General features: G+C 43.1%; 1 protein-coding gene across 6 annotated transcripts in view; it reads right to left on the bottom strand.

The window, feature by feature from the left end:
- Window positions 1-3,450: 3,450 nt before the first annotated feature.
- LOC118778003 (formin-binding protein 1) overlaps window positions 3,451-18,966 on the bottom strand; it is an 87,176-nt gene continuing 71,660 nt past the window's right edge. For 2 of the 6 annotated variants that reach the window (XM_036529298.1, XM_036529297.1), the window contains exons 12-19: window positions 16,788-16,877; window positions 14,152-14,166; window positions 13,888-13,923; window positions 10,569-10,678; window positions 10,021-10,153; window positions 7,973-8,097; window positions 7,705-7,844; window positions 7,172-7,350 (exon numbers count right to left, since the gene is read on the bottom strand). In XM_036529298.1, the coding sequence (XP_036385191.1) occupies window positions 7,172-7,350; window positions 7,705-7,844; window positions 7,973-8,097; window positions 10,021-10,153; window positions 10,569-10,678; window positions 13,888-13,923; window positions 14,152-14,166; window positions 16,788-16,877 (828 nt within the window). Of the gene's footprint in view, window positions 4,242-7,171; window positions 7,351-7,704; window positions 7,845-7,972; window positions 8,098-10,020; window positions 10,154-10,568; window positions 10,679-13,887; window positions 13,924-14,151; window positions 14,167-16,787; window positions 16,878-18,966 lie in introns of those variants that run through there. The other 4 variants (XM_036529296.1, XM_036529300.1, XM_036529301.1 and 1 more) reach the window with 4 other exon arrangements.

The raw sequence follows: 18,966 nt of genomic DNA, 5'->3' as shown, positions 1-18,966 counted from the left end.
TACACATATTGAAGTCTCTCTAGTAAACCACTTACAGTAATGAGTTACTGTACATGAGTGGATGCATTAACTTCATAGTAGTCTACTGGCTGTGGATTACCTGTGCTGACCTTAAGAAAATTAGTTTCCTGGATAATGTTAGAAGTTATGTTGTATCAAGTGGGGGATTTTGAGGTAAAGAACTTAGTTGCTGGAGTTGGGAAACAAACTTCTGAATCCCCCTCCACACCACAGTGATGTGACATCAGGGAAAGGCTGGGCGCTGAGGAAACACTATGTACTGCCTGGAGGAGGGGCTGCACAGAAATTTTGAAATACACAGCTTGTACAAAATTCCCCCTGTGCCAATGGGTGGCAATTGTTGAAAAGCTGGTGATTTCCTCTAGAGGAAACCCCAGCTTTACCCACTCCCTCTAAGAGGATAGAAGTTTATGTACAGCACACATAATTCATTTTTTTCTGACAAGTAGCACAGTATCTTAGACCGATTTGTCATCCAGTTTGCAAAGTACACACAAGAATTTCAATATTGTGTTCAAAGGTAAATAAACTGTCGATATGGTCACTATGCTTCTCATAACTTTGCAGATAGGAATGTTCCTTTTGAGTCAACTCCTGAAGAGGTGAAATTCTGTAAGCTGAAAAACTGCAAGCTTTCTTCTCATGTGGTAGTATTAATTACATATAAGAAACTAATATAAGATTTAAACTAATATATGATCTTATATGTGTACAACTGCCAACATACACCATCTGGTGGAGGCAATGCACGCAACAACTGGTTTGTTAGTAAGTGTGGATACTGCTGGAGAATATGGCTGACTTTTTAAGTGGAAGCTTATGAAAGTGGGCCCACACACCTGCCTCTTCATGGATGTATGCCTTTCTTTAGATACCACAGCCATGCAAGGCAAAATGGCAGTAATACAGTCTCCAGAATTATTGGCACACTTGATAAAGATGAAGAAAAAATTAAAACAATGATACATATTGCAGTTTTTTAACGTGGAAAATAGTAAAATTTACTAATAATTCAATGGAATTGACAAAAATACATCAAATATAAAAAAATTAATTCCAAAAAATGTGTTCTAAAATTATTAGCATAATTGCTGGCAAGGATAATTGGCAAGGAAGCTGGCCAATGCTTTTCACATATCAGAGTGGGATTCATACTCCCTGCTACACAGAAGTGACCCACTATTACTACTATAAACAATGACATGAGCAGAACAACAACCAAAGCTACCCTTCCAAATAATCTGTGGGTATGGAGGTGGCATCTGATGGCTGCCTTGTAGACCCCAGGATGCAACCAAACACCGTAATTCTGGAACTGTGAGCCTTGGGTTCATTTTTCCTTCAATTAGTATATTTCTCAAAGTGCATGATAATATGTGCTTGTGTCCTGTCTTTTCAAATTTACAACTGTTCCAGGTGTTTGAAGTTTTATTATTGCCCTGACAGAGCTTAGTCGATCATGTATTTTTAATATCCATTACCTGAGTTGTGTAGATTTACAAGCATCTGCTTCTTCTGAATGCATTCTTTGGCTTTTCCCAAGGTGATGATGGGATTTTACATACATGTTGATTCATTTTGATTCATCAAGGAAACAGAAAGTGATGGAAGACCACAACATACTTCCCAATGACTAAGATGAACTTAAATATGTAGAACTTTGTTGCAGAATTTAACTTTATTTGATGTTATTTCGGATAATCTTAAAGGGTCCCAATAATTGTGACACCTATGTTAAATTACTTTTACATTCCAGTTCACTATTTTCTGCATGTTAAACAAATTCAATATGTATAATTTTTTTCTAGTCTTTTTTTTATGAAGTGTGCCAGTAATTCTGTAGGTGACTGTATGCGATAATATACACACCAACACCATGTCAGATGACTTTCTGTGGATACAAGCACAGTATCTGCCCATGTTGGGGTTTAATGTGACACTCAGGAATAACATTACTCATGAGATGTGGCAGTTTATTCTGAAAATCTGAATGAAATGCATTCAAGGGTTTTTTTTAATAATGAGTAACCAGCGTTTCATCTGGCTCTTAAGTACTGAATGCTGTTGATGGATGGAAATGCAGGCCATTTAAATCTGAGGAACTTTCATTTTCTGGAGTACTATAATGTTGCTGTGCAAGTATGTTACACAACATTATCTATGTAGGTGAAAACTCTCAGCTGGGGATTACTGCTGTACAGCGGCCCTATATTAGCAGTTCGCCCTGGAAAGGCAAGAAGACCTCACAAGCACAAAGTCAAGTGACAAAATGCTGTTTCCTTTCCCCAACATTTTTAATTGGCACAGTTAACACAATGCAAAGTATTCAGTGCTCGGAACACAAGCAGACCAAATGTAACAAACAAAAAGTGCAAAAAATACCATTTGGCAGACTTTACAGAACAAAACCAGAACTCTTACTTAGAAAAGCAAAAAAAAAGCAATTTTAACAACAAGTATAGTTAACACCTTAAAAATAGACTTATTCTTTCCTTTTTTATCTGTTTAAACTTTATTTATATATTTATATATTTTCCGATTCTGATGCCTCTTCTTCTGTACATATTAGGACAGACGTGAGCTGTGTCTGCATATTCAAGATGGGTTTCCTTTCTACGGTGTGGAGAGGGGCGGGACTTTGTCTCAGATCGTCTGTCTCCGTGCACAAGCGACCGCCAGTCAAACCTTCAAAAGACGTGATACGGTGATGTCCGTTTTCTCTTCCTGACAGCAGAGCCCCTCCAGATCCTGGGCTGTTGCCAATGCTTCATGACCGCTAGTGGCATACCTCTTGCATTCCGATTAACAATTAACTTACATCTTACATACAATTAACAAAGGGCATTTTCATATTTATATATGTATAGAAGATATCAGAATAAAAAACAAAACAAAACAAAACATGGGATCCAGAATGTTTCTGTGTTGGGTGGTGGAAGATGAGAGATACCAGGAGTACATCACTTTAAAAAGAATTCACGGTTTAAACACAGGTGACCATGCATAAAAGACAACAAAAATGGTGTAAAAATAAGAAAAATGAAACCACAGGCACAAAAGAAAAAGTAAGCAAACAGGTTAAGAACTGTACAGGCAATGGGGTTAACTTAAATGACAGGCGACGGGGTCAGACCCCATTCTAGGATTGGCAGAGGCAGGGAGACAGGGCAAGCATGCATGCTTAGAAACACGATCCCAGCTGAGGAGCCGCGGGTGTGCGCTCTGGCTGGAGCCAGCGGCCGTGGCTGCAGCCTGGAGTGGGGGGGTGGCCAGAGAGAGGAGAGGTTGCCAGTGAGTGAGTCACAAGAGAGAAAGTGCAGGTGAGTAAAGGCCCCACCCCCCACGCATGGGTTCAGGTGTGCAGCTGCGCAAGGTGTCATACCAAGTGAGGAGACCAAAGAAAGGTGACCATAATTATCAGAGTAAAAACACTGAGCATAACGTGTAAACGGATGGACAAATAATGTGGGATGTTCTATTGGTTCAGACGTGGCAAAGCTGATGACTAATCGCTTATGTCCGTCTTCAGCATTCTCACTGTATGATAATCTAAAATGTGGCTACTGTGAATATTATATTATGAAATATTACAGACGTATGAGTAAAAAGAATGATGTGTGGATATGTGTTCAGATTCTAGAACTAATTCCCTTGGTGCAAGACCACTCTGTAAGTGGTCTGTCCTCCTGCATGTAATGTCAGTGATTGTGAGGTCAGTGACTGGAATCCTGTGCAGGTCTGATGATGACCCTGATACGCGGTGAAACGGGTCTGCCCTACGCGACCAATGCAGTTTCCGCTCCTGCCGCGTGACCGTCTGGTCCCGGTCCTGTCTCTGACCACAAGAGGCTGCGCTTGGGGGGGTTCAAAGCGAGAGCCATCAGCCGCCACACACATAGACACGGAAGCCAAGTTAGTACACCAAAAAAAAGCAAGCTATGCAGAAACAATAGAAGCAGATCTATCAAAAATATGATGTGTGCTAAATTTGGTTTAGTTCTGTTTTCCTTTTTTAGTTTTTATTTTTTTTTTCGCTGCTTTCAGCTACCATTGCAGAAGGAGCACTCAATGGGTTTCTGTATGGAGTGGGAAACTGAAAGGCCTCATAACTCGTCCCCCTTTGTGTTGTTTTTTCTGACTAACGACCTTTAAAAGGAAGATGGTTTTCTCCGGGGCAGCTTGCCCTGCCACTCCTGTGCCAGCCCCACACTTTTAGGAATCTGCAATTCAGAAAATAAAATAAAAATAAAACAAAAAAACAAAAACAAATGACAAAAACACGTTAGAGAGGATGCATGAAAGAAAAGAAAAAAATGAAAAAGTAAGATGGAGAAAATCATTCTGACAAATGGCCTTTTCAGGTAGACAAAGCTATTCTATTTGAGGACATGAGCTTCAGCAGTTTCCAGTCAATGGCAATTCAGGGAAGAGTAATCAAATATATTCTATAGTAGCTCCTTCTGGCTCCAGAGAGTGTTCTTTTGCAAATTTACTCTCCTTCATTCAATTTGGCCTGAATATTCAGTTTTACTCTGACAAGCTAAACATGTCGAAGGTAACTTTTTAGCTTGTGCTGATGCCAAACATGCAAAAAAACACTTGTTATGTTATTAAGAAGGCTGACTACCATGCGTTTCACTGGCCGATGGCTGCATTTCATTTGGCCCTGTGTGCACCAGATGGCCGATGAAATGGCTGTGTTAATATTACTCTGGGCAGAGGTTCCACACAACATTCTCCTTCTATTTCAAAGTGAAATGAATGAAAAATGTTGTGTACGTGACTCAGAAAAGTCACCTATTTTTCTTTTCGCAGATAGGGCCAAACCACGGAGGAATTCCACCTTGTGTCTTTTAGGAGTCTGCATCAGTGCAGACAGCTGGTGGGAACTTTAGGCCTTTAAATGTAGTCTGACCCCAACGGAATATGCATACAACTGTTGACTGCTTGGAAAACAGCTTTACATCCATTGTGTTAACCCATGCTTGTTGAACTAACATGTTGTGAAGCAGGATTTGCTCAAACCCATGCAAACAGTGGCTTTTTTATTTTAAGGAGAGAAAGGCTCTTCACCACAAAGGCATGTCCAACTGTGCCATCCCCACCTCTCACTGTTTCATCACACAAGTAATTTAGCCGAGCCTGAAAAAAAAAATCACCCCAGCATCTGCACCCCTCCCTGCCCCGCCCACGGACCGCATGCTGGTTTCAAACCGATTCCGGAAACCTGTCCCTCTCTCCGAGCGCGCTCCCCTGGCATCCGCGCTTTGAGTTTTCTCCTTATGCTACACTGATGGGGATGCTGAAGAGGATGTGTGACTTCATAATGGAAATGTTGGAAAAGAACATCATTCGTTGCGTTACAGAACAAGTGTTTTACCCAAAGCATGCAGAGACGCCTACAGCCGCCATTACAGGAGAGAGAAGCGTTACTTTTTGATACGAAGCCTTTCATAGTTTAAAAAAGAAAAGAACTTGCATATTTCTCTATTTTTTAAAAAGCTGAAACAAATAACATTACATTTGCATAATTTAACACAGCACAATCTGGCATGCGTTCCTACAGGGTAAGCAAAGTGATTCTGGGCTTTCTTATAAATGTATAGCTCTAGCACTTTTTTTTAGAAATTTTAGAGGAACCTAAAAAATCACTTTCACAAATGTTGCTCTTGCTTTTAAAAGAAACAAAAAAAAATCACATCTTGAATCAATCTACGGGTCTGGGGTTGGCTGCCATTTAGAACTGGTAATAATATATCAAGATCGAATGGAAATGTCTATTCTTCAGTGCGCATGCTGAATGCACCAGCTGACCTTTATGAAACTGCGATTCTAGTCACTGCTGTTCAGAGAAGCTGCAGACATAATCTCTGTGATTCATGACCTCAAAATCAATATAGTGATCTCTGATCTGAAAGGCTATTCTTGCCAGTGAACGGTTCCACGTTTACAATAAAGCTGACATGGAAACGGGAGTCCAAGAAGCATTTCTACACAGAAGCTGATGCAGCTTCAAAATACTAAATGTGAGAGTTCTCTGGGATTGTCTTTGGTAGTGGAAATGACACAAATATCCAGGGATTTAACAATCCAGAAATTCTGTACAAAAACACTGAGGAAAAAAGAGTTATTGTTATTTGTTGTTACCAAGGATGTTTTCTATTGATTGTTTTGTTGGGTGACATAATAAAGTTGTCCTGTTGGTGACTGAACTCTAACACTGCTGAGCACAAGCAACAGGGAGGAACCCCTCTTGGTTTATATTAGCAGGACTGTAATTCAGAAATGATAAAAACAGAATGCATCAGCTCAATAGCTCAACTTGAAATATTAACACTCATCTCTTACACTCCCTGTGAAGGACAGCCTTCACCACCTCTTCCTTAGCCTGTAAATTGTTAATTGATGTCAGTCATTGCCAATTGTGTGTCAATCTGAACTGTGCGCACCTGTTGGCAATCTGTGAGGGAACCAGCTTATTGGATAACGAGCCACACCTTGCTGATTGAGGCCTGATTAAATACAGGTGTGGCTGGGGAGCAGGGGGAGGCTCACCTTTTCCCTGCTACTGGTCTGCATAGGCTGGTTTCTTTGTTTGGTTTTAAAATAAGTTATTGGTTTTTAAAACTTTTGTTCTTTTGGGCTTGTTTATTGGGGAAGTAATATTGGCCAGCTTCTCTACACTCCCTTATATCACCCCCTGCTCTTGTAAAACATGAATAAAGTAAGCACAGCCAACCTGATGACCCAATAAAAGAGTGTGCATGGCTAGAGATAACAGGGGAAAGACCCACTTGTGGTAAATGGCACAGATTCTGCATTGATACCTGTCTCTCCTGTCTCACCCAGCAATCCTCCACAGTTAGCAGCCTCTCAGAGCTGAGCATACAAACCTTATTATCTACATGCTTTTCTCTAGAAGAATGAAAAGAGGAGAGAAAAATGAATACTACAGCACTAAGCATAGGTGTGGGATCTCCCTACAGTCTGCCTGCCTTCTCAAGGGCTGGCCCCTATTCCAATACAAAAAAAGGAGGTTTGACTTGTCCTGCGCTGCAGCACCGGATTTTCAGAAGGGTGGTTCCCTGCCTTCTGTAGCCAATGACCCACCCACCCCCACCCACCGCTTCCCCCCTGCCAGCAGTTACAGTTAGATGTATGTCATAGCACCTTTGGCATTTGTGTCCAAAAAGACCTCGACATAAGACGTGGGCACGTATCCCTCCTCCTCCTCATTCCGACGCACGCGTGTCCAGCCATCGCCCTTGTCCTCCTCTATCACGTACAGCAGCTCGCCCTCTGCTACCGAAATGGTGCCCTCATTGTGGCCTGAGACGGAGAGAGGGAGAGGGACAGACACAGGGCAAGTGAGATAGAGAGAGAGACACGGAAAGAAACAAGCCAAGATTGATAGTGATAGTGATAGTGATAGTGATAGTGATAGTGATAGTGAGAGAAGTAAGGACAAATAAAATGAAACATAGACAAAGAAAGCGGAAATTAAAAACACTCTTTGTTGCAAGGAATTAAACCTTGAGTTGGATGCAATGGATGAGGAATATATAATTTGTCTTAATATATCTCAGTATCTCTCAGAAGGGATTTATTAGGACAGGTAGTTCCTGATATTAGCAGGAGAATGTGGATATTGCTTGAGGTGACTGGTGCTGAGCAGGACATTACCTTCGAAGGGGTAGAGGGCTTTGCAAGTCCCAATAGTGGGGAGCGTCTCTTCATCATCGAACTCATCATCGAACTCTGTGTTGGGGACCCTGATCTGAGTCTCGGAACTCTGCTCCTCTGTGTAACTGCCATCTGGGCTGCTCAAGGAGGAACAGACACAGTAACTATAGCAACAGCGCCACTCTGCCAGTCGTTCCCAGATTACTCTGGAGTTGCTGGTGTCTGAGTGTGCCTCCATGCATTATCGCCCACCCATGCTCTACTGTACCTCTCGCGGTCCTGAGCGCAGTTGTTGTTGACGGGTGTGTTGTTCTGGGTCTCATACAGCCCACTCTGTCTGCGAGGGGGATCACTCTTCACTGGCAACCTGCCCTCCACCTCTGCAAGCCATCCCTGTGGCAAGCACATCCACACACATGCGCACACACACACACACACACACATATGTGCAGGCATGCATGCACACACACGCACGCACGCACACAGACACAGAAAAGAAGAAGGTTAGTCTGCAAATTTACTACATCAACCTGGAGGAATAATTAACTTGTTATTCCTCCCCATCTCATAACTAAAAGGCATTATTTTTGGTTCTGTTTGTTGGAAAGGTGATCAAGAGCGATGTTATGTCTGTTTCTCCATGATCTTATCTGGGAAATTGTAATCCCTGTTAACTTTCCACTGAGGTCATTCTAATACAACTCCATTCCATGGATTTTTTTTACCCAAAGCATATCTTGGCTTGGTTCTGAAAGGTACAAAACAGTGCACTGACAATACATTATTATAATACATCAATGAACGCACCAAATGAAACACTACTGCTTTTCAAACACTTCTCCCGCCAGATTTTCAATCACTGCTCCAGCCAGATTTCCACATACTTACACATAATGTCAGAGCACAACAATGGAAGCTAATTAACATTAACAGTGTTTTTTTATTCCAGTGTACAGTTACACAATGCCTCCAAACTCCACCATCTTAGTACTCTACAGAGCAGTCTGCTGTATTTAGCACAATAGGACTGTGATTAATGACACCTCTCGATCATGCTAAACACATTTCTCACTATACAAACGTCCAAAAATCTGGAATCTGTCTGTAAATAGACTGATCATCCTGGGAAGGGCAGCCAAATGTAATGTAGTTCAGACGTTAATGGAGGTTTATGGTAGAAAATGAAAGATGTTTACAAACCAGGCCCCACACTGTTGACCTGGACGCCAGAGAAAGCCAGGACCCAGAGCCAGATCCCCAGCTGGCAACAATAGACTCTGACTCAACAGGGAGCAAGTTGTTCAAATAAGGTAAAAGAGTGGGCTTTCAGAACACACCAATGTTTGATTCATGTTACTCATCACTATTTGGTTGACAAGGGAACATTTTTTGGTCAGCCTGCAATGGCTGAATTCTGCACCGTACTCACCTTTAACTGTACTTACTACAGAGACAGGAACAGGAAAATTTCAAGGGTACAGCAGTAGCATTTCACTTTCAATTCCAGCCTGAAGGCCTCACACTAACTCCCCTCTGTTGCCGATGTGTGATATGATGTGTGCCTCGTATGCCAAATGATGAGTCTTTCAGTGGGTGAGACAGCTCATTCAGTGAATACCCCATTCTGTGCCATCCTGACATGGGGATTTGTTTGTATCAGAGTGCAGGAGAAAGTAGACACACTGACTGCAGGTGCACCAGCCTTGTGCTGTATGCTGCCATCAGAGAGCTGCCAGCTAATTGGTCTGTTACAATTTCACTTAAAACCCCATTTACAATATGTAATCTCAACCAGAAGGCCTTTAAAACTTCATCTATGGAACATCTAAACGATAAAACATAGAGGCACACTTTAGTAAGGCCTCCATCTCAGCAAGCGAGGAAGGGATGTTATTTTTCAGCTGATAGCACCAGCTGGTCTTCACCACAGGCCAGAGGAGCAACATCTGCATGGTCCTCTGAGCGTGCTCTGTCTGCTGTTCCGGCACAGGCCACGGAATGCACAGCTGGCTCTCCTGGCTGAACCTCTTTCCTTAGGTCTCCTACACGAGCAAAGCCATCTCCTGCTGGAGGCCAGGACCACCCTGGGTTTGTGATCTGCTTTGATGTAATAAAACGCTGATTTTTACTTACTGATGGTGTTTCAGTTTAAATTCTATTTCTTTCTTCCTGGAAGCTATCTGCCAGCCTGCCTGACAGGAGCATGTGAATTTGCCCTTCAGTTTGCAGGGCTGTGGAGAGGGGCTGTCATCTGACAAGGGGAGGTGACAACAGACTCATCTTTGCAACAGTCACTTCTCACAACAAACACCCCACCTCAAATTTCTGTGCCTCGAGCTGGAGCTTCTCGATGTTCTGGCTGATCTCAGCTAGTCGAGGGTCCACGCTGTTGGGGTCTCCCATCTGCGGGTTCTTTATGTAGACGTCCTTCATTTTAGTCAAGGCATCCCTGAAACACCACAACACTTATTTAGCACCTTGTTTGCTTCACTTCAACTGTTGCCAAATTATATTATCAATGTCTTGTTGAGTTTTTAATGAGGAGATCAGAACCCTGTAATGAAGAGACAAGGTAGCTACACCCTGTTGTTCCTCCACACCATTATTGTGCACACGAACAGAAGGCATTTCAAAACTTCAGCTTGTTTGCAACATAAACCACCAAATTTGGGAGCAACAACAGCTCACAGGTACCACTGTATTAACAACGTCACCGTTGCGATGCACCTGTGACTACACTAGATGTGCCTACACTTGACCTTATTCTGAGGACCTGAACCCTACAGCCATCTCCTGAGAGCTCTGTCCGTTACTGCACGCCGCCACCGCTGAGAGCCAGAATTGACAGAACAAGGATACTTTACTTCTGATCCATCTCTTTCTGGATGTCCTTGTTGATGTCGTCGATCTTGGCCTGCAGCTTCTTCCGCCGCTGCTCGGGGGGCAGGTGGCTGAAATCTTCAGGACCGGAGCCCTGGAGGAGGGGGAAAAGAGAGAGCACAGGGAGACCTGTAAAGGCCTGTTCACCTCTTGCGTCGTCACAGCAACATCAAGTGCAGAATACAGCCACTAACGCCACTCTCCGCTGCAGTGTCCCCCTCAGGATTTCACTATTCCCATAGTCAAAACCATGTGTAATACTTCAGACACAGTTTTGTAATAACAGTACAAATGAATCACTTGGGAGCATAACATCAGTGAGCAGGTATTCTTTTCTGAGATAAACAATATAGTCAAATAAAAAGTGGAGCGCATAAATATATTACTATACTCCCATGTTTTTTTATTTTAAGTAACTTGACACAAAGACAAGATCTCAACACTAGAGGATGTTCATCCATCTTGACATGCCTTTGTGTCTAAAACACAGACGTAAATAGAGAATTGAATTGTGTGTGAACTATGGTCTCATCTGTAAGATATATCTAGCACCAAATTACAAGTGTGGAGCATGTCCAGGCACATTTAGGGCTCCACTCAGTCCTGCTAATAGAGCCCTAATTTCCAGCGCTTTAAATCACAGGGATAGTGCAGCTTCACAGTAGCTGACTTGTGCAATAACACCGAGTTTAACCTTTTCAGTTCCAAGCCCTGGGCCTGTGCACTGCACTCCTCTCCCCCTGGGGAGACTGACCTGGATACAGTCTGTAAATGTCACATTAACACTTAAGAAGCTGACTCACTGGCTGATTCATTCTGTTAAAAATCTGGGGGCATATGTGTGTGCGTGTGTGTGTGTGTGAGGAACACTGGTTTTAAATACAGGAAACGGAATATTATACCAATCACAAAGAACAGAATTTTAGATCAATTCACTTTAATTCACTACTTATCTGTCGAGCACAGAACAGATATATGCATTTTTATATTTTTATATGACATACATATATTTTTTAACAAGCTGCATAATTGAGGTCACTCTTGTTTATGAGTTGTAATTCATGTTTCAGACAGAGGGTGGTGCCAATTGGGAGCTTTTCTCACATGGAAAAGGAGACAACCCCTGCAGTATATTGCAGCTGACCAAAGGAATGTAGAACCCCATTTCTGTAGATTGTCTGTCAAACACTGCTGATAGATAACATCTGATCATTGGGCCTACATCTGTTCACTTGTATAAGTAATCTTTGACTTTAAACATATTTTGCTATGCATATGGCAAAACTACTGAAACACCAGCCATACTGGAGCAATTTATTTATCTCCATGGGCTCCTTCTCTTAGCTGTGCTGGCTGGCATTATTGAAAATATTTCATGGATATGCGCTAACGCAAGGTTTGGTCAGGTGACACTGTGGCTTGGACTGAAGAGGTTGAGACCCATGTGAAACATCTGCAAACTGAAAAAGCAGAGGCACATGTCCTTGAGAGGGTCACCGTACCGGGTCAGTAATGCAGGTGGTTATAATGTTGACCTTACCCCATCTCTCTGCATCACCGCATAACACTTACCAGGCATGCAATACAACAAATGGGATTTACTCAACATGTCAGACTTTGCTTTTAAAAGAGTGCTCTACTCTCTAGGTGCACCACATTTCCAGAAAAAAACAAAACACAAAATCCTGATGAACAGTACAACCCATGGTAATATTAACAAAGAGTACAGTATATACACAAAGAGCCCTCCAAACCTGAGAAACAAGTTTTGAATACTTACCTCTCTGTATGATCAAATAATTAACGAGATACAAAATTTATTTTCAATTATACATTTGTAGGTTTTTTAGCACTGGGGTGTCTCGGTAATCACCCTTCTCACATACCAAATAACAAGGATATATTATTGGATTCAGACATGTTCACTGATTATGGACTGAATATTTTGAAAGCACTGGGATGACTGAGTGATTGGAATGCCTTCAGGTACAATTTGATACAATCTATATGAACGCATTTAATGTGAAACAGGGCTCTAAATGTCTTTGCAGTTTTGCAAAAGCAAAAACATAATGCTAATATTTCAAGTAAATTAAAACTTCATCTACTCCCTACTATAAGTTCTAACAGTTTTTTTTTTTTTTTTTTTTTTACATATTTTCTAATTTTGTTCTTTAGTGGGGGAGGGTGAGTTTTAATTTATTTTAGCTGATAGTCTAAAGCTATCTGCTAGCTCTGCTAGCTTTCTGCTAGCTGCTGACTTTAAATTCAAAAGGCCTTCCCAAGACTGACTGAAAAGCAATTTACAGTGTAATTAGGGGTTTTATCACTTAAACCTTAGAGTCAAATGGGGGCAGGGGGAGATTAACCATTACAAGGGAATGACAAAACCCTTTAACATGATATTCTGCAGACGATGACACAATGCTGGGTGCTCACTTCAGTAACATCAATAGTATGATCACCTTAGAGGTGCTACATTACAAAAGCCCAAACAGTCTGGACCATTTCCTGCTGTCTCCATGGCTACGGCACAGCAGTAGGAGTGACCCACCCTCACCCTGAACAGAAGCATTTTTGGCTCTCTGATTCACCCTGAAAGTCAAATATTGATTGGATCATTTATTAGACTGAATCAGTTAAACCCCCAAATCTTTTAGAGAAATTAACTGACGATTACCACGCTGCTAAAAATACCTCGTCCAGGGCGAGGGGTGGCCATTCCCAGCATCCTCCATCACAGTGGTGAAGAAACAGATCTCGCATGCTGGTGTCGCAGCAAGGGAGGCCACTCTTAATCAACCTCCCCAAGATTTAACTCTTAAAACTACGCCTGTCCCTCCCCTACACTTCCCCACACATTTACACGGTGGAGGGTTGTTCACGCTTTTCAGCAATGTTATTCTGCCAGGGGCACAATAACCCTTTCTTTGACATTAAGGGAAATGAGAACTATGCACGGTCCTCTGTAAATAATCAACGGGTGGGACAAGCCACTCCTTTCATCTGATTGTGGGGTCCCTGGAAAATATTTCAAACACCTGAGAGAATATAGAGACCAGCATTGTGGAAATGTTTTGTCTGTTTTGGCCTATTTGGTTAACCCCCCCACCACCCCGGATGGGAGACTCACCATCCTGCCTCTAGAAATCCTGACTGCCTTTAGAGCCCTGCTGCAGGGTTACCACACAGTGAGCACTACCTACTTAACAGCAATCTACATTGTTTTAGTCCTAACTACTAAAGAAAAAAACATCAATAACAAAACAAACCAAAACATTAACAATGAATAATTCTGATCACCTCAATGAGATTCCGGACCTGAGCATTGAGTGTGATCTGACAGGACAGACAAACAGAGCAGGACGGGCACACGGACAAAGACATAAAACAAAAAAATGACAAACGACGACAAAAAAAGAAGACAAACAACAAGTGTGGGCAATTAATCCTCTCATCACTGCAACAGTACACAATTAAAACAATTAAAACAAAAACGACCAAAAAACCACAGAGAATTACTGTCAAGTGTCAAATACATGAGGAGCATGCTACGGTCATGCTTACCAGCTTGAGAGAAAGCTTCACGGTAGAAGGGAGAGTAATGTAAAATAAAAAAGAGAAGAGACAAAAATGTGAAGTCGACATCAGCAGCACTGGTGAACTTTGACATTTCTGGCACATGTTGACAGCTGGAGCTGTTAGGGTGTGTCAGGTGAGAGGTGCCTCGAGGGGCACACCTGAGCCGAACGTTCATCGCATGATACCCAAGCTGGCTGTGCCAGAGCGAGAAGTTGAAACCATCATCATCATCGTTTGGATATTTTGAAATATTGCAGCTTGGATAAATTGGGGGCAAATTACATGTTTACCGAAGCAAAGCTACAACCCACAGAGGCTACTGTAATGACAAGACATCTGGCTGAAAGAAATCGTGCCAAATCCCTACTTGGCTTAATTTGTCCCCATGGGCTTGCCATACCACAGTGAGGTCTGACAGCAGTGACAAATAGTTTCTGTGACTGGGTTTCTGGTTAAATGTGTCTGCACTGTTTATCTGTTCCGCCAGACATCCCTGATCATATCAGAAAAGATTGTGCCCAGTATACAGCCGGAAATATCTGCAATATTTCAAAGTCAGTAGTGACAACTGTGATTCCAGAACGTCTTGTTGTTGTTATCATCCAGTGAAGTTCAGCAACAGGTTTTAGAGATGAAGCACTTTTTTTCCCCGGACATGACACAGACACCAGCAGACTAGTCTACGCCTCTAGTCAGCCAGCAGCGAGGGAGATGGGGGAGAGTGAACAGGAAGAGACAAAACCACACATACACACACACACACACACACACACACACACACACACACACACACAAAGGACATGTGAAGGAGCAGGTGAGAGTGAGAGGTGTCCCACAGGAGCGGACAGGAAACCCGCAGAGAGAGAAAGCTCAGGAACAGGTATAGGTGTCGCTGTACCGGGATGCCAAAGGGGCAGGGGCTGGAGTGGAGTCACGCCACACCCCTGCAGAAAACCAGTCCACATGGTGCAGCTGCCACCTTAAAGCACCCTTCACCCCAATGCGCCATTACACGCTATTACACACCCGCATACACTCCCTCCAGAAACGCAGACCTGACACATAAAAACATGCATGCTCGCTGACCTTTACAAAAAAGACAAGGAAAAAGGTCAGTAACACGGTCCAATTTTAGAAATGGGAAGCGGCAGGAAAACAAATGACCTTGAGGTGCCATAATCAAGAAACCATACAAAACAAAAGCGAGAACACCAAAACTATGACAAATAATATGCAAAATGACCAACAAAATCTGAGGAGGACCTATGAGCTGATGTCAAGATAATTCATTTACAGTCAAAATAAAACCTTGATTAAAATGACATGAATTACAAAAAATGCTCTATAGAAACAAGAACATAATGATGAGTAATTACTGTTAATATATATCTAATTCTCTTATTCCTATCGTAAAGGGAAAAAAAGTTCAACTGTCACCAAGCTGAAAAGCTGTGAGGTAGTGAAAAATTACAGTAGAAAAGCGGAATTTCAGGTCACGTTGCCTGGCCCAATGCAATTTTGATTTTCTTTACTGCAGCGTTTGTATCCTTTTCTATGCTTACACCTGTCTGTGCTTACCGAACGTGTCACGGATCCTCTCTGAATGGTAATTGGGAAGCTCTGAAGGATACTTGAATGGATACTCATGTGCTACAGCATGGCTGTTGCTGCTGTGCGGAGGGCTTCTGGAGGCCTGGGGGAGACCGCAGTATGCACACAGGTCGAGAGTGATGGATGTCAGCACAACCGAACTGAGAGGGGTAAATTCTGGGTGCCCCTGCATTCCAAAGTGTTACGAGCACTAGAACAAACACAAACAGGACTCCCACCCTCTGAGGGGGAGCCTGAGAGAGGAGGGAGAAGTTTTTTGGGGGGGGGGGGGGGGGGTGGGGTCGAGCTGAGCGATAAGCACTTTCGTTTCCTGTTATGTTTTACTGTTTTCCATCTCCCGTTTGTCTACCTCTGTGCTTGTGACACTTTGTGAATTAACCCCTTGCTGAAATGCTGGATGGGGGGAGGGGGTGGCGGCGCAGGACCACAAGCTGCAGTAACATTCGGGAGAGGTGATGACCTCGCATCTCGTGACCATGTGATCCAGATGGTCATGTGATATGACCATGGTTACTGGGGCAGCCGCAGCCACAGACACTAGCCCCATTTAAGGGACCGACAGATACTGACAAACAGCAGAAGCAGAATGAAGAACTGGATCTGATGGCTGAGTGAAGTTTTGGTGAGTGTGTGGTGAAGCCTCATTGCTGGGAGAATCCTAAACAATCTTCACACAAGCTTATTACTGCTTTATAGCCAATAAGCAACAAGGAGTAAATTAGTGATAAAAAAATAATCTCAATGAAGTTGCTTCAGATCAGAAAGACAGTAGAATGAGTCTCGTTTCATGTGGGGCAACTGAAGTCCGTGCTAATGCTGTGCTGTAACTTTAGTGGAATATTTCAGAGGTACATGAATGTAGTCTACCCTGCAAAGGACACGCCCCAAAACTGCTGCTCCTCACCTTCCATTGTTAAATGCGGTTAGTGTCTGTGCAGCGCTTGTATGACCCTTGCTCGGCCATACACACATGCACGCACACGCGCACACATATGCACGCACGCACTTACAACATATTGCCTGGCCTCAAATGCGTACGTGGGCTTGCCCAGCGTCCTCTTCATGAGCTCTTTGTGGTAATAATAAGAGCGACTGGACTGCTGCCGTGGCGACGACAGAAAAGAACACATCTTTATTAATGAACACAGCGCTGCCACTCTCCCTCCTCCTGAGGCAACACACCCACACGCACAAGCACAAAGACAAAACTCGCACACACACCCAGATACACATGTACACATACAGACATCCTCTCTCTCTCTCTCTCTCTCTCTCTCTCACACACACACACACACAGACCCAGATACACATGTACACATACAGACATTCTCTCTCTCTCTCACACACACACATACAGACCCAGATACACATGTACACATACAGACATTCTTTCTCTCTCACACACACACACACACCGAGATACACATGTACACATACAGACACTCTCTCTCACACACACACACACGCTTGTTTGCACACACACACATGAACATGCGCATACCCAGACACACATGTACACATACAGGCATGCTCACATGCTCACACACACACACACACGCTCGCTCACATACACACACACACACACACACACACACACACACACACACACACGCTTGCTTGCAGGCACACACAAAATAGACCAGACTCACACGCATACCCAGACAAACATGTACACATACAGTCATGCTCACATCCTCACACACATACATTCTCGCTCACGCACACACACACACACACACACAAGATTGCTCATGCGCGCGTGCGCACACACACACACAAACACTCTGACACAGGTCTTGGCTCTCCTCAGTATCTGGCAGCAGATCAGAGAGAGAAGCAGAGTGGTGCCTGGTGGGGTGTAGAATAACAGAGATTCCCACAGCGCTGCAGGCTGACATAGAAAGCCCTGCTGCGCTGCATCAGAGCCTCCTCTACTACTGCACTACTCGCCAGGAGGGCCTGCATCTGGCATCAGGGAGAGGACAGCACCAAGTCCACCCTCTGTTTGATCTGCTTTACATAAAATCAACACTGTTACATACAGGAATGTGCATAGTTCTAATAGAGCAGACATAATGGAATTCAAATATAAACTTATTAAAGGATCTGCAAACTGCTCTCACAAGAAGGGACCAGTCATGTGTGTGTGCGTGTGTGTGTGTGTGTGTCTGTGTGTGCGTACGTGCACATGTCCAGAGTTAAGGGCCTGAATGCTGTGCTCCCTCTGTGGCCCTGGCCTTTCACGTGTTACAAAAAGAGCAGGGACAGGTGTAAGTAAAAGGACTGTTAAAGACCCAGTGATGTTGTCATTGAAAGCTTGTATATTGGAGGTTTTCTGGAGCACACTGACACTGGTGGACTGCCTATTTGCACAGATATGGGAACCTTTGCTGGCTTACACAATGCATAGAGAGCTCTGAAAATCCAGTGCAGAGAAGAATGCTGTAGTGTAGTGTAGATTTTGTACAAGTAAAACTTGCTACACTGACAGCTATTAGATATTGATTACATTGGTTTAGTGCAGCTGCATACATAGTACCAGCAGAAGTGAAAAACAAAACCAAACAAAACAAAACAAAAAACCTGATAAAATCCAAACTTATAAAAATGATATAAATAATAAATAAATGTGGACGATGACAATGAATGACGTCATGAATGATTTGAAGAGAATTGCAATACGCTGTTCTGTTAGGAATAATTGTGATACTGAGAAAAATTAATGACTGGGAGAAAAGCAATTCAGAGTTTCCAATTCATTTAGGGCTCTCACAGGATCAAATCAATATCAAAGCCTGATCACCCCCCCCCCCCCCCCCCCTCACTTCCTTCCCCAGACTTTAAGCTTCTTTTCTCACAATGACCAAGACAAGATTCGTACTGAAAAAGGCATGCTGACATCTCACAAAAAAACTACAGTGTTTTACAAGTCTGCAGATTTGACCTGTGGTAGGAGACAGCTAAGCTCAGCTGTAAGACCAATCTGCCCCATAAGAGAGGAATTTCAGTCGTAACTCAACCATCTGATGGCCGAAGCTGAGAATTTTCCTCCTAGTGCTCTGTTGAAGGAATTACCATGTCCTTTCATGACCATAGCGCTTACACCTAGGGATGTCCCGATCAAGTTTTTTTGCCCCCGATCCCAATCCGAGTCATTTAATATTGAGCATCTGCTGATACCGAGTCCTG

The sequence above is a fragment of the Megalops cyprinoides genome, chromosome 5, assembly GCF_013368585.1.
Source record: "Megalops cyprinoides isolate fMegCyp1 chromosome 5, fMegCyp1.pri, whole genome shotgun sequence".
Taxonomy (NCBI): Eukaryota; Metazoa; Chordata; class Actinopteri; order Elopiformes; family Megalopidae; genus Megalops; species Megalops cyprinoides.
Note: the sequence above shows the minus strand (reverse complement) of the source record. Positions and strands in the feature narration are given on the sequence as shown.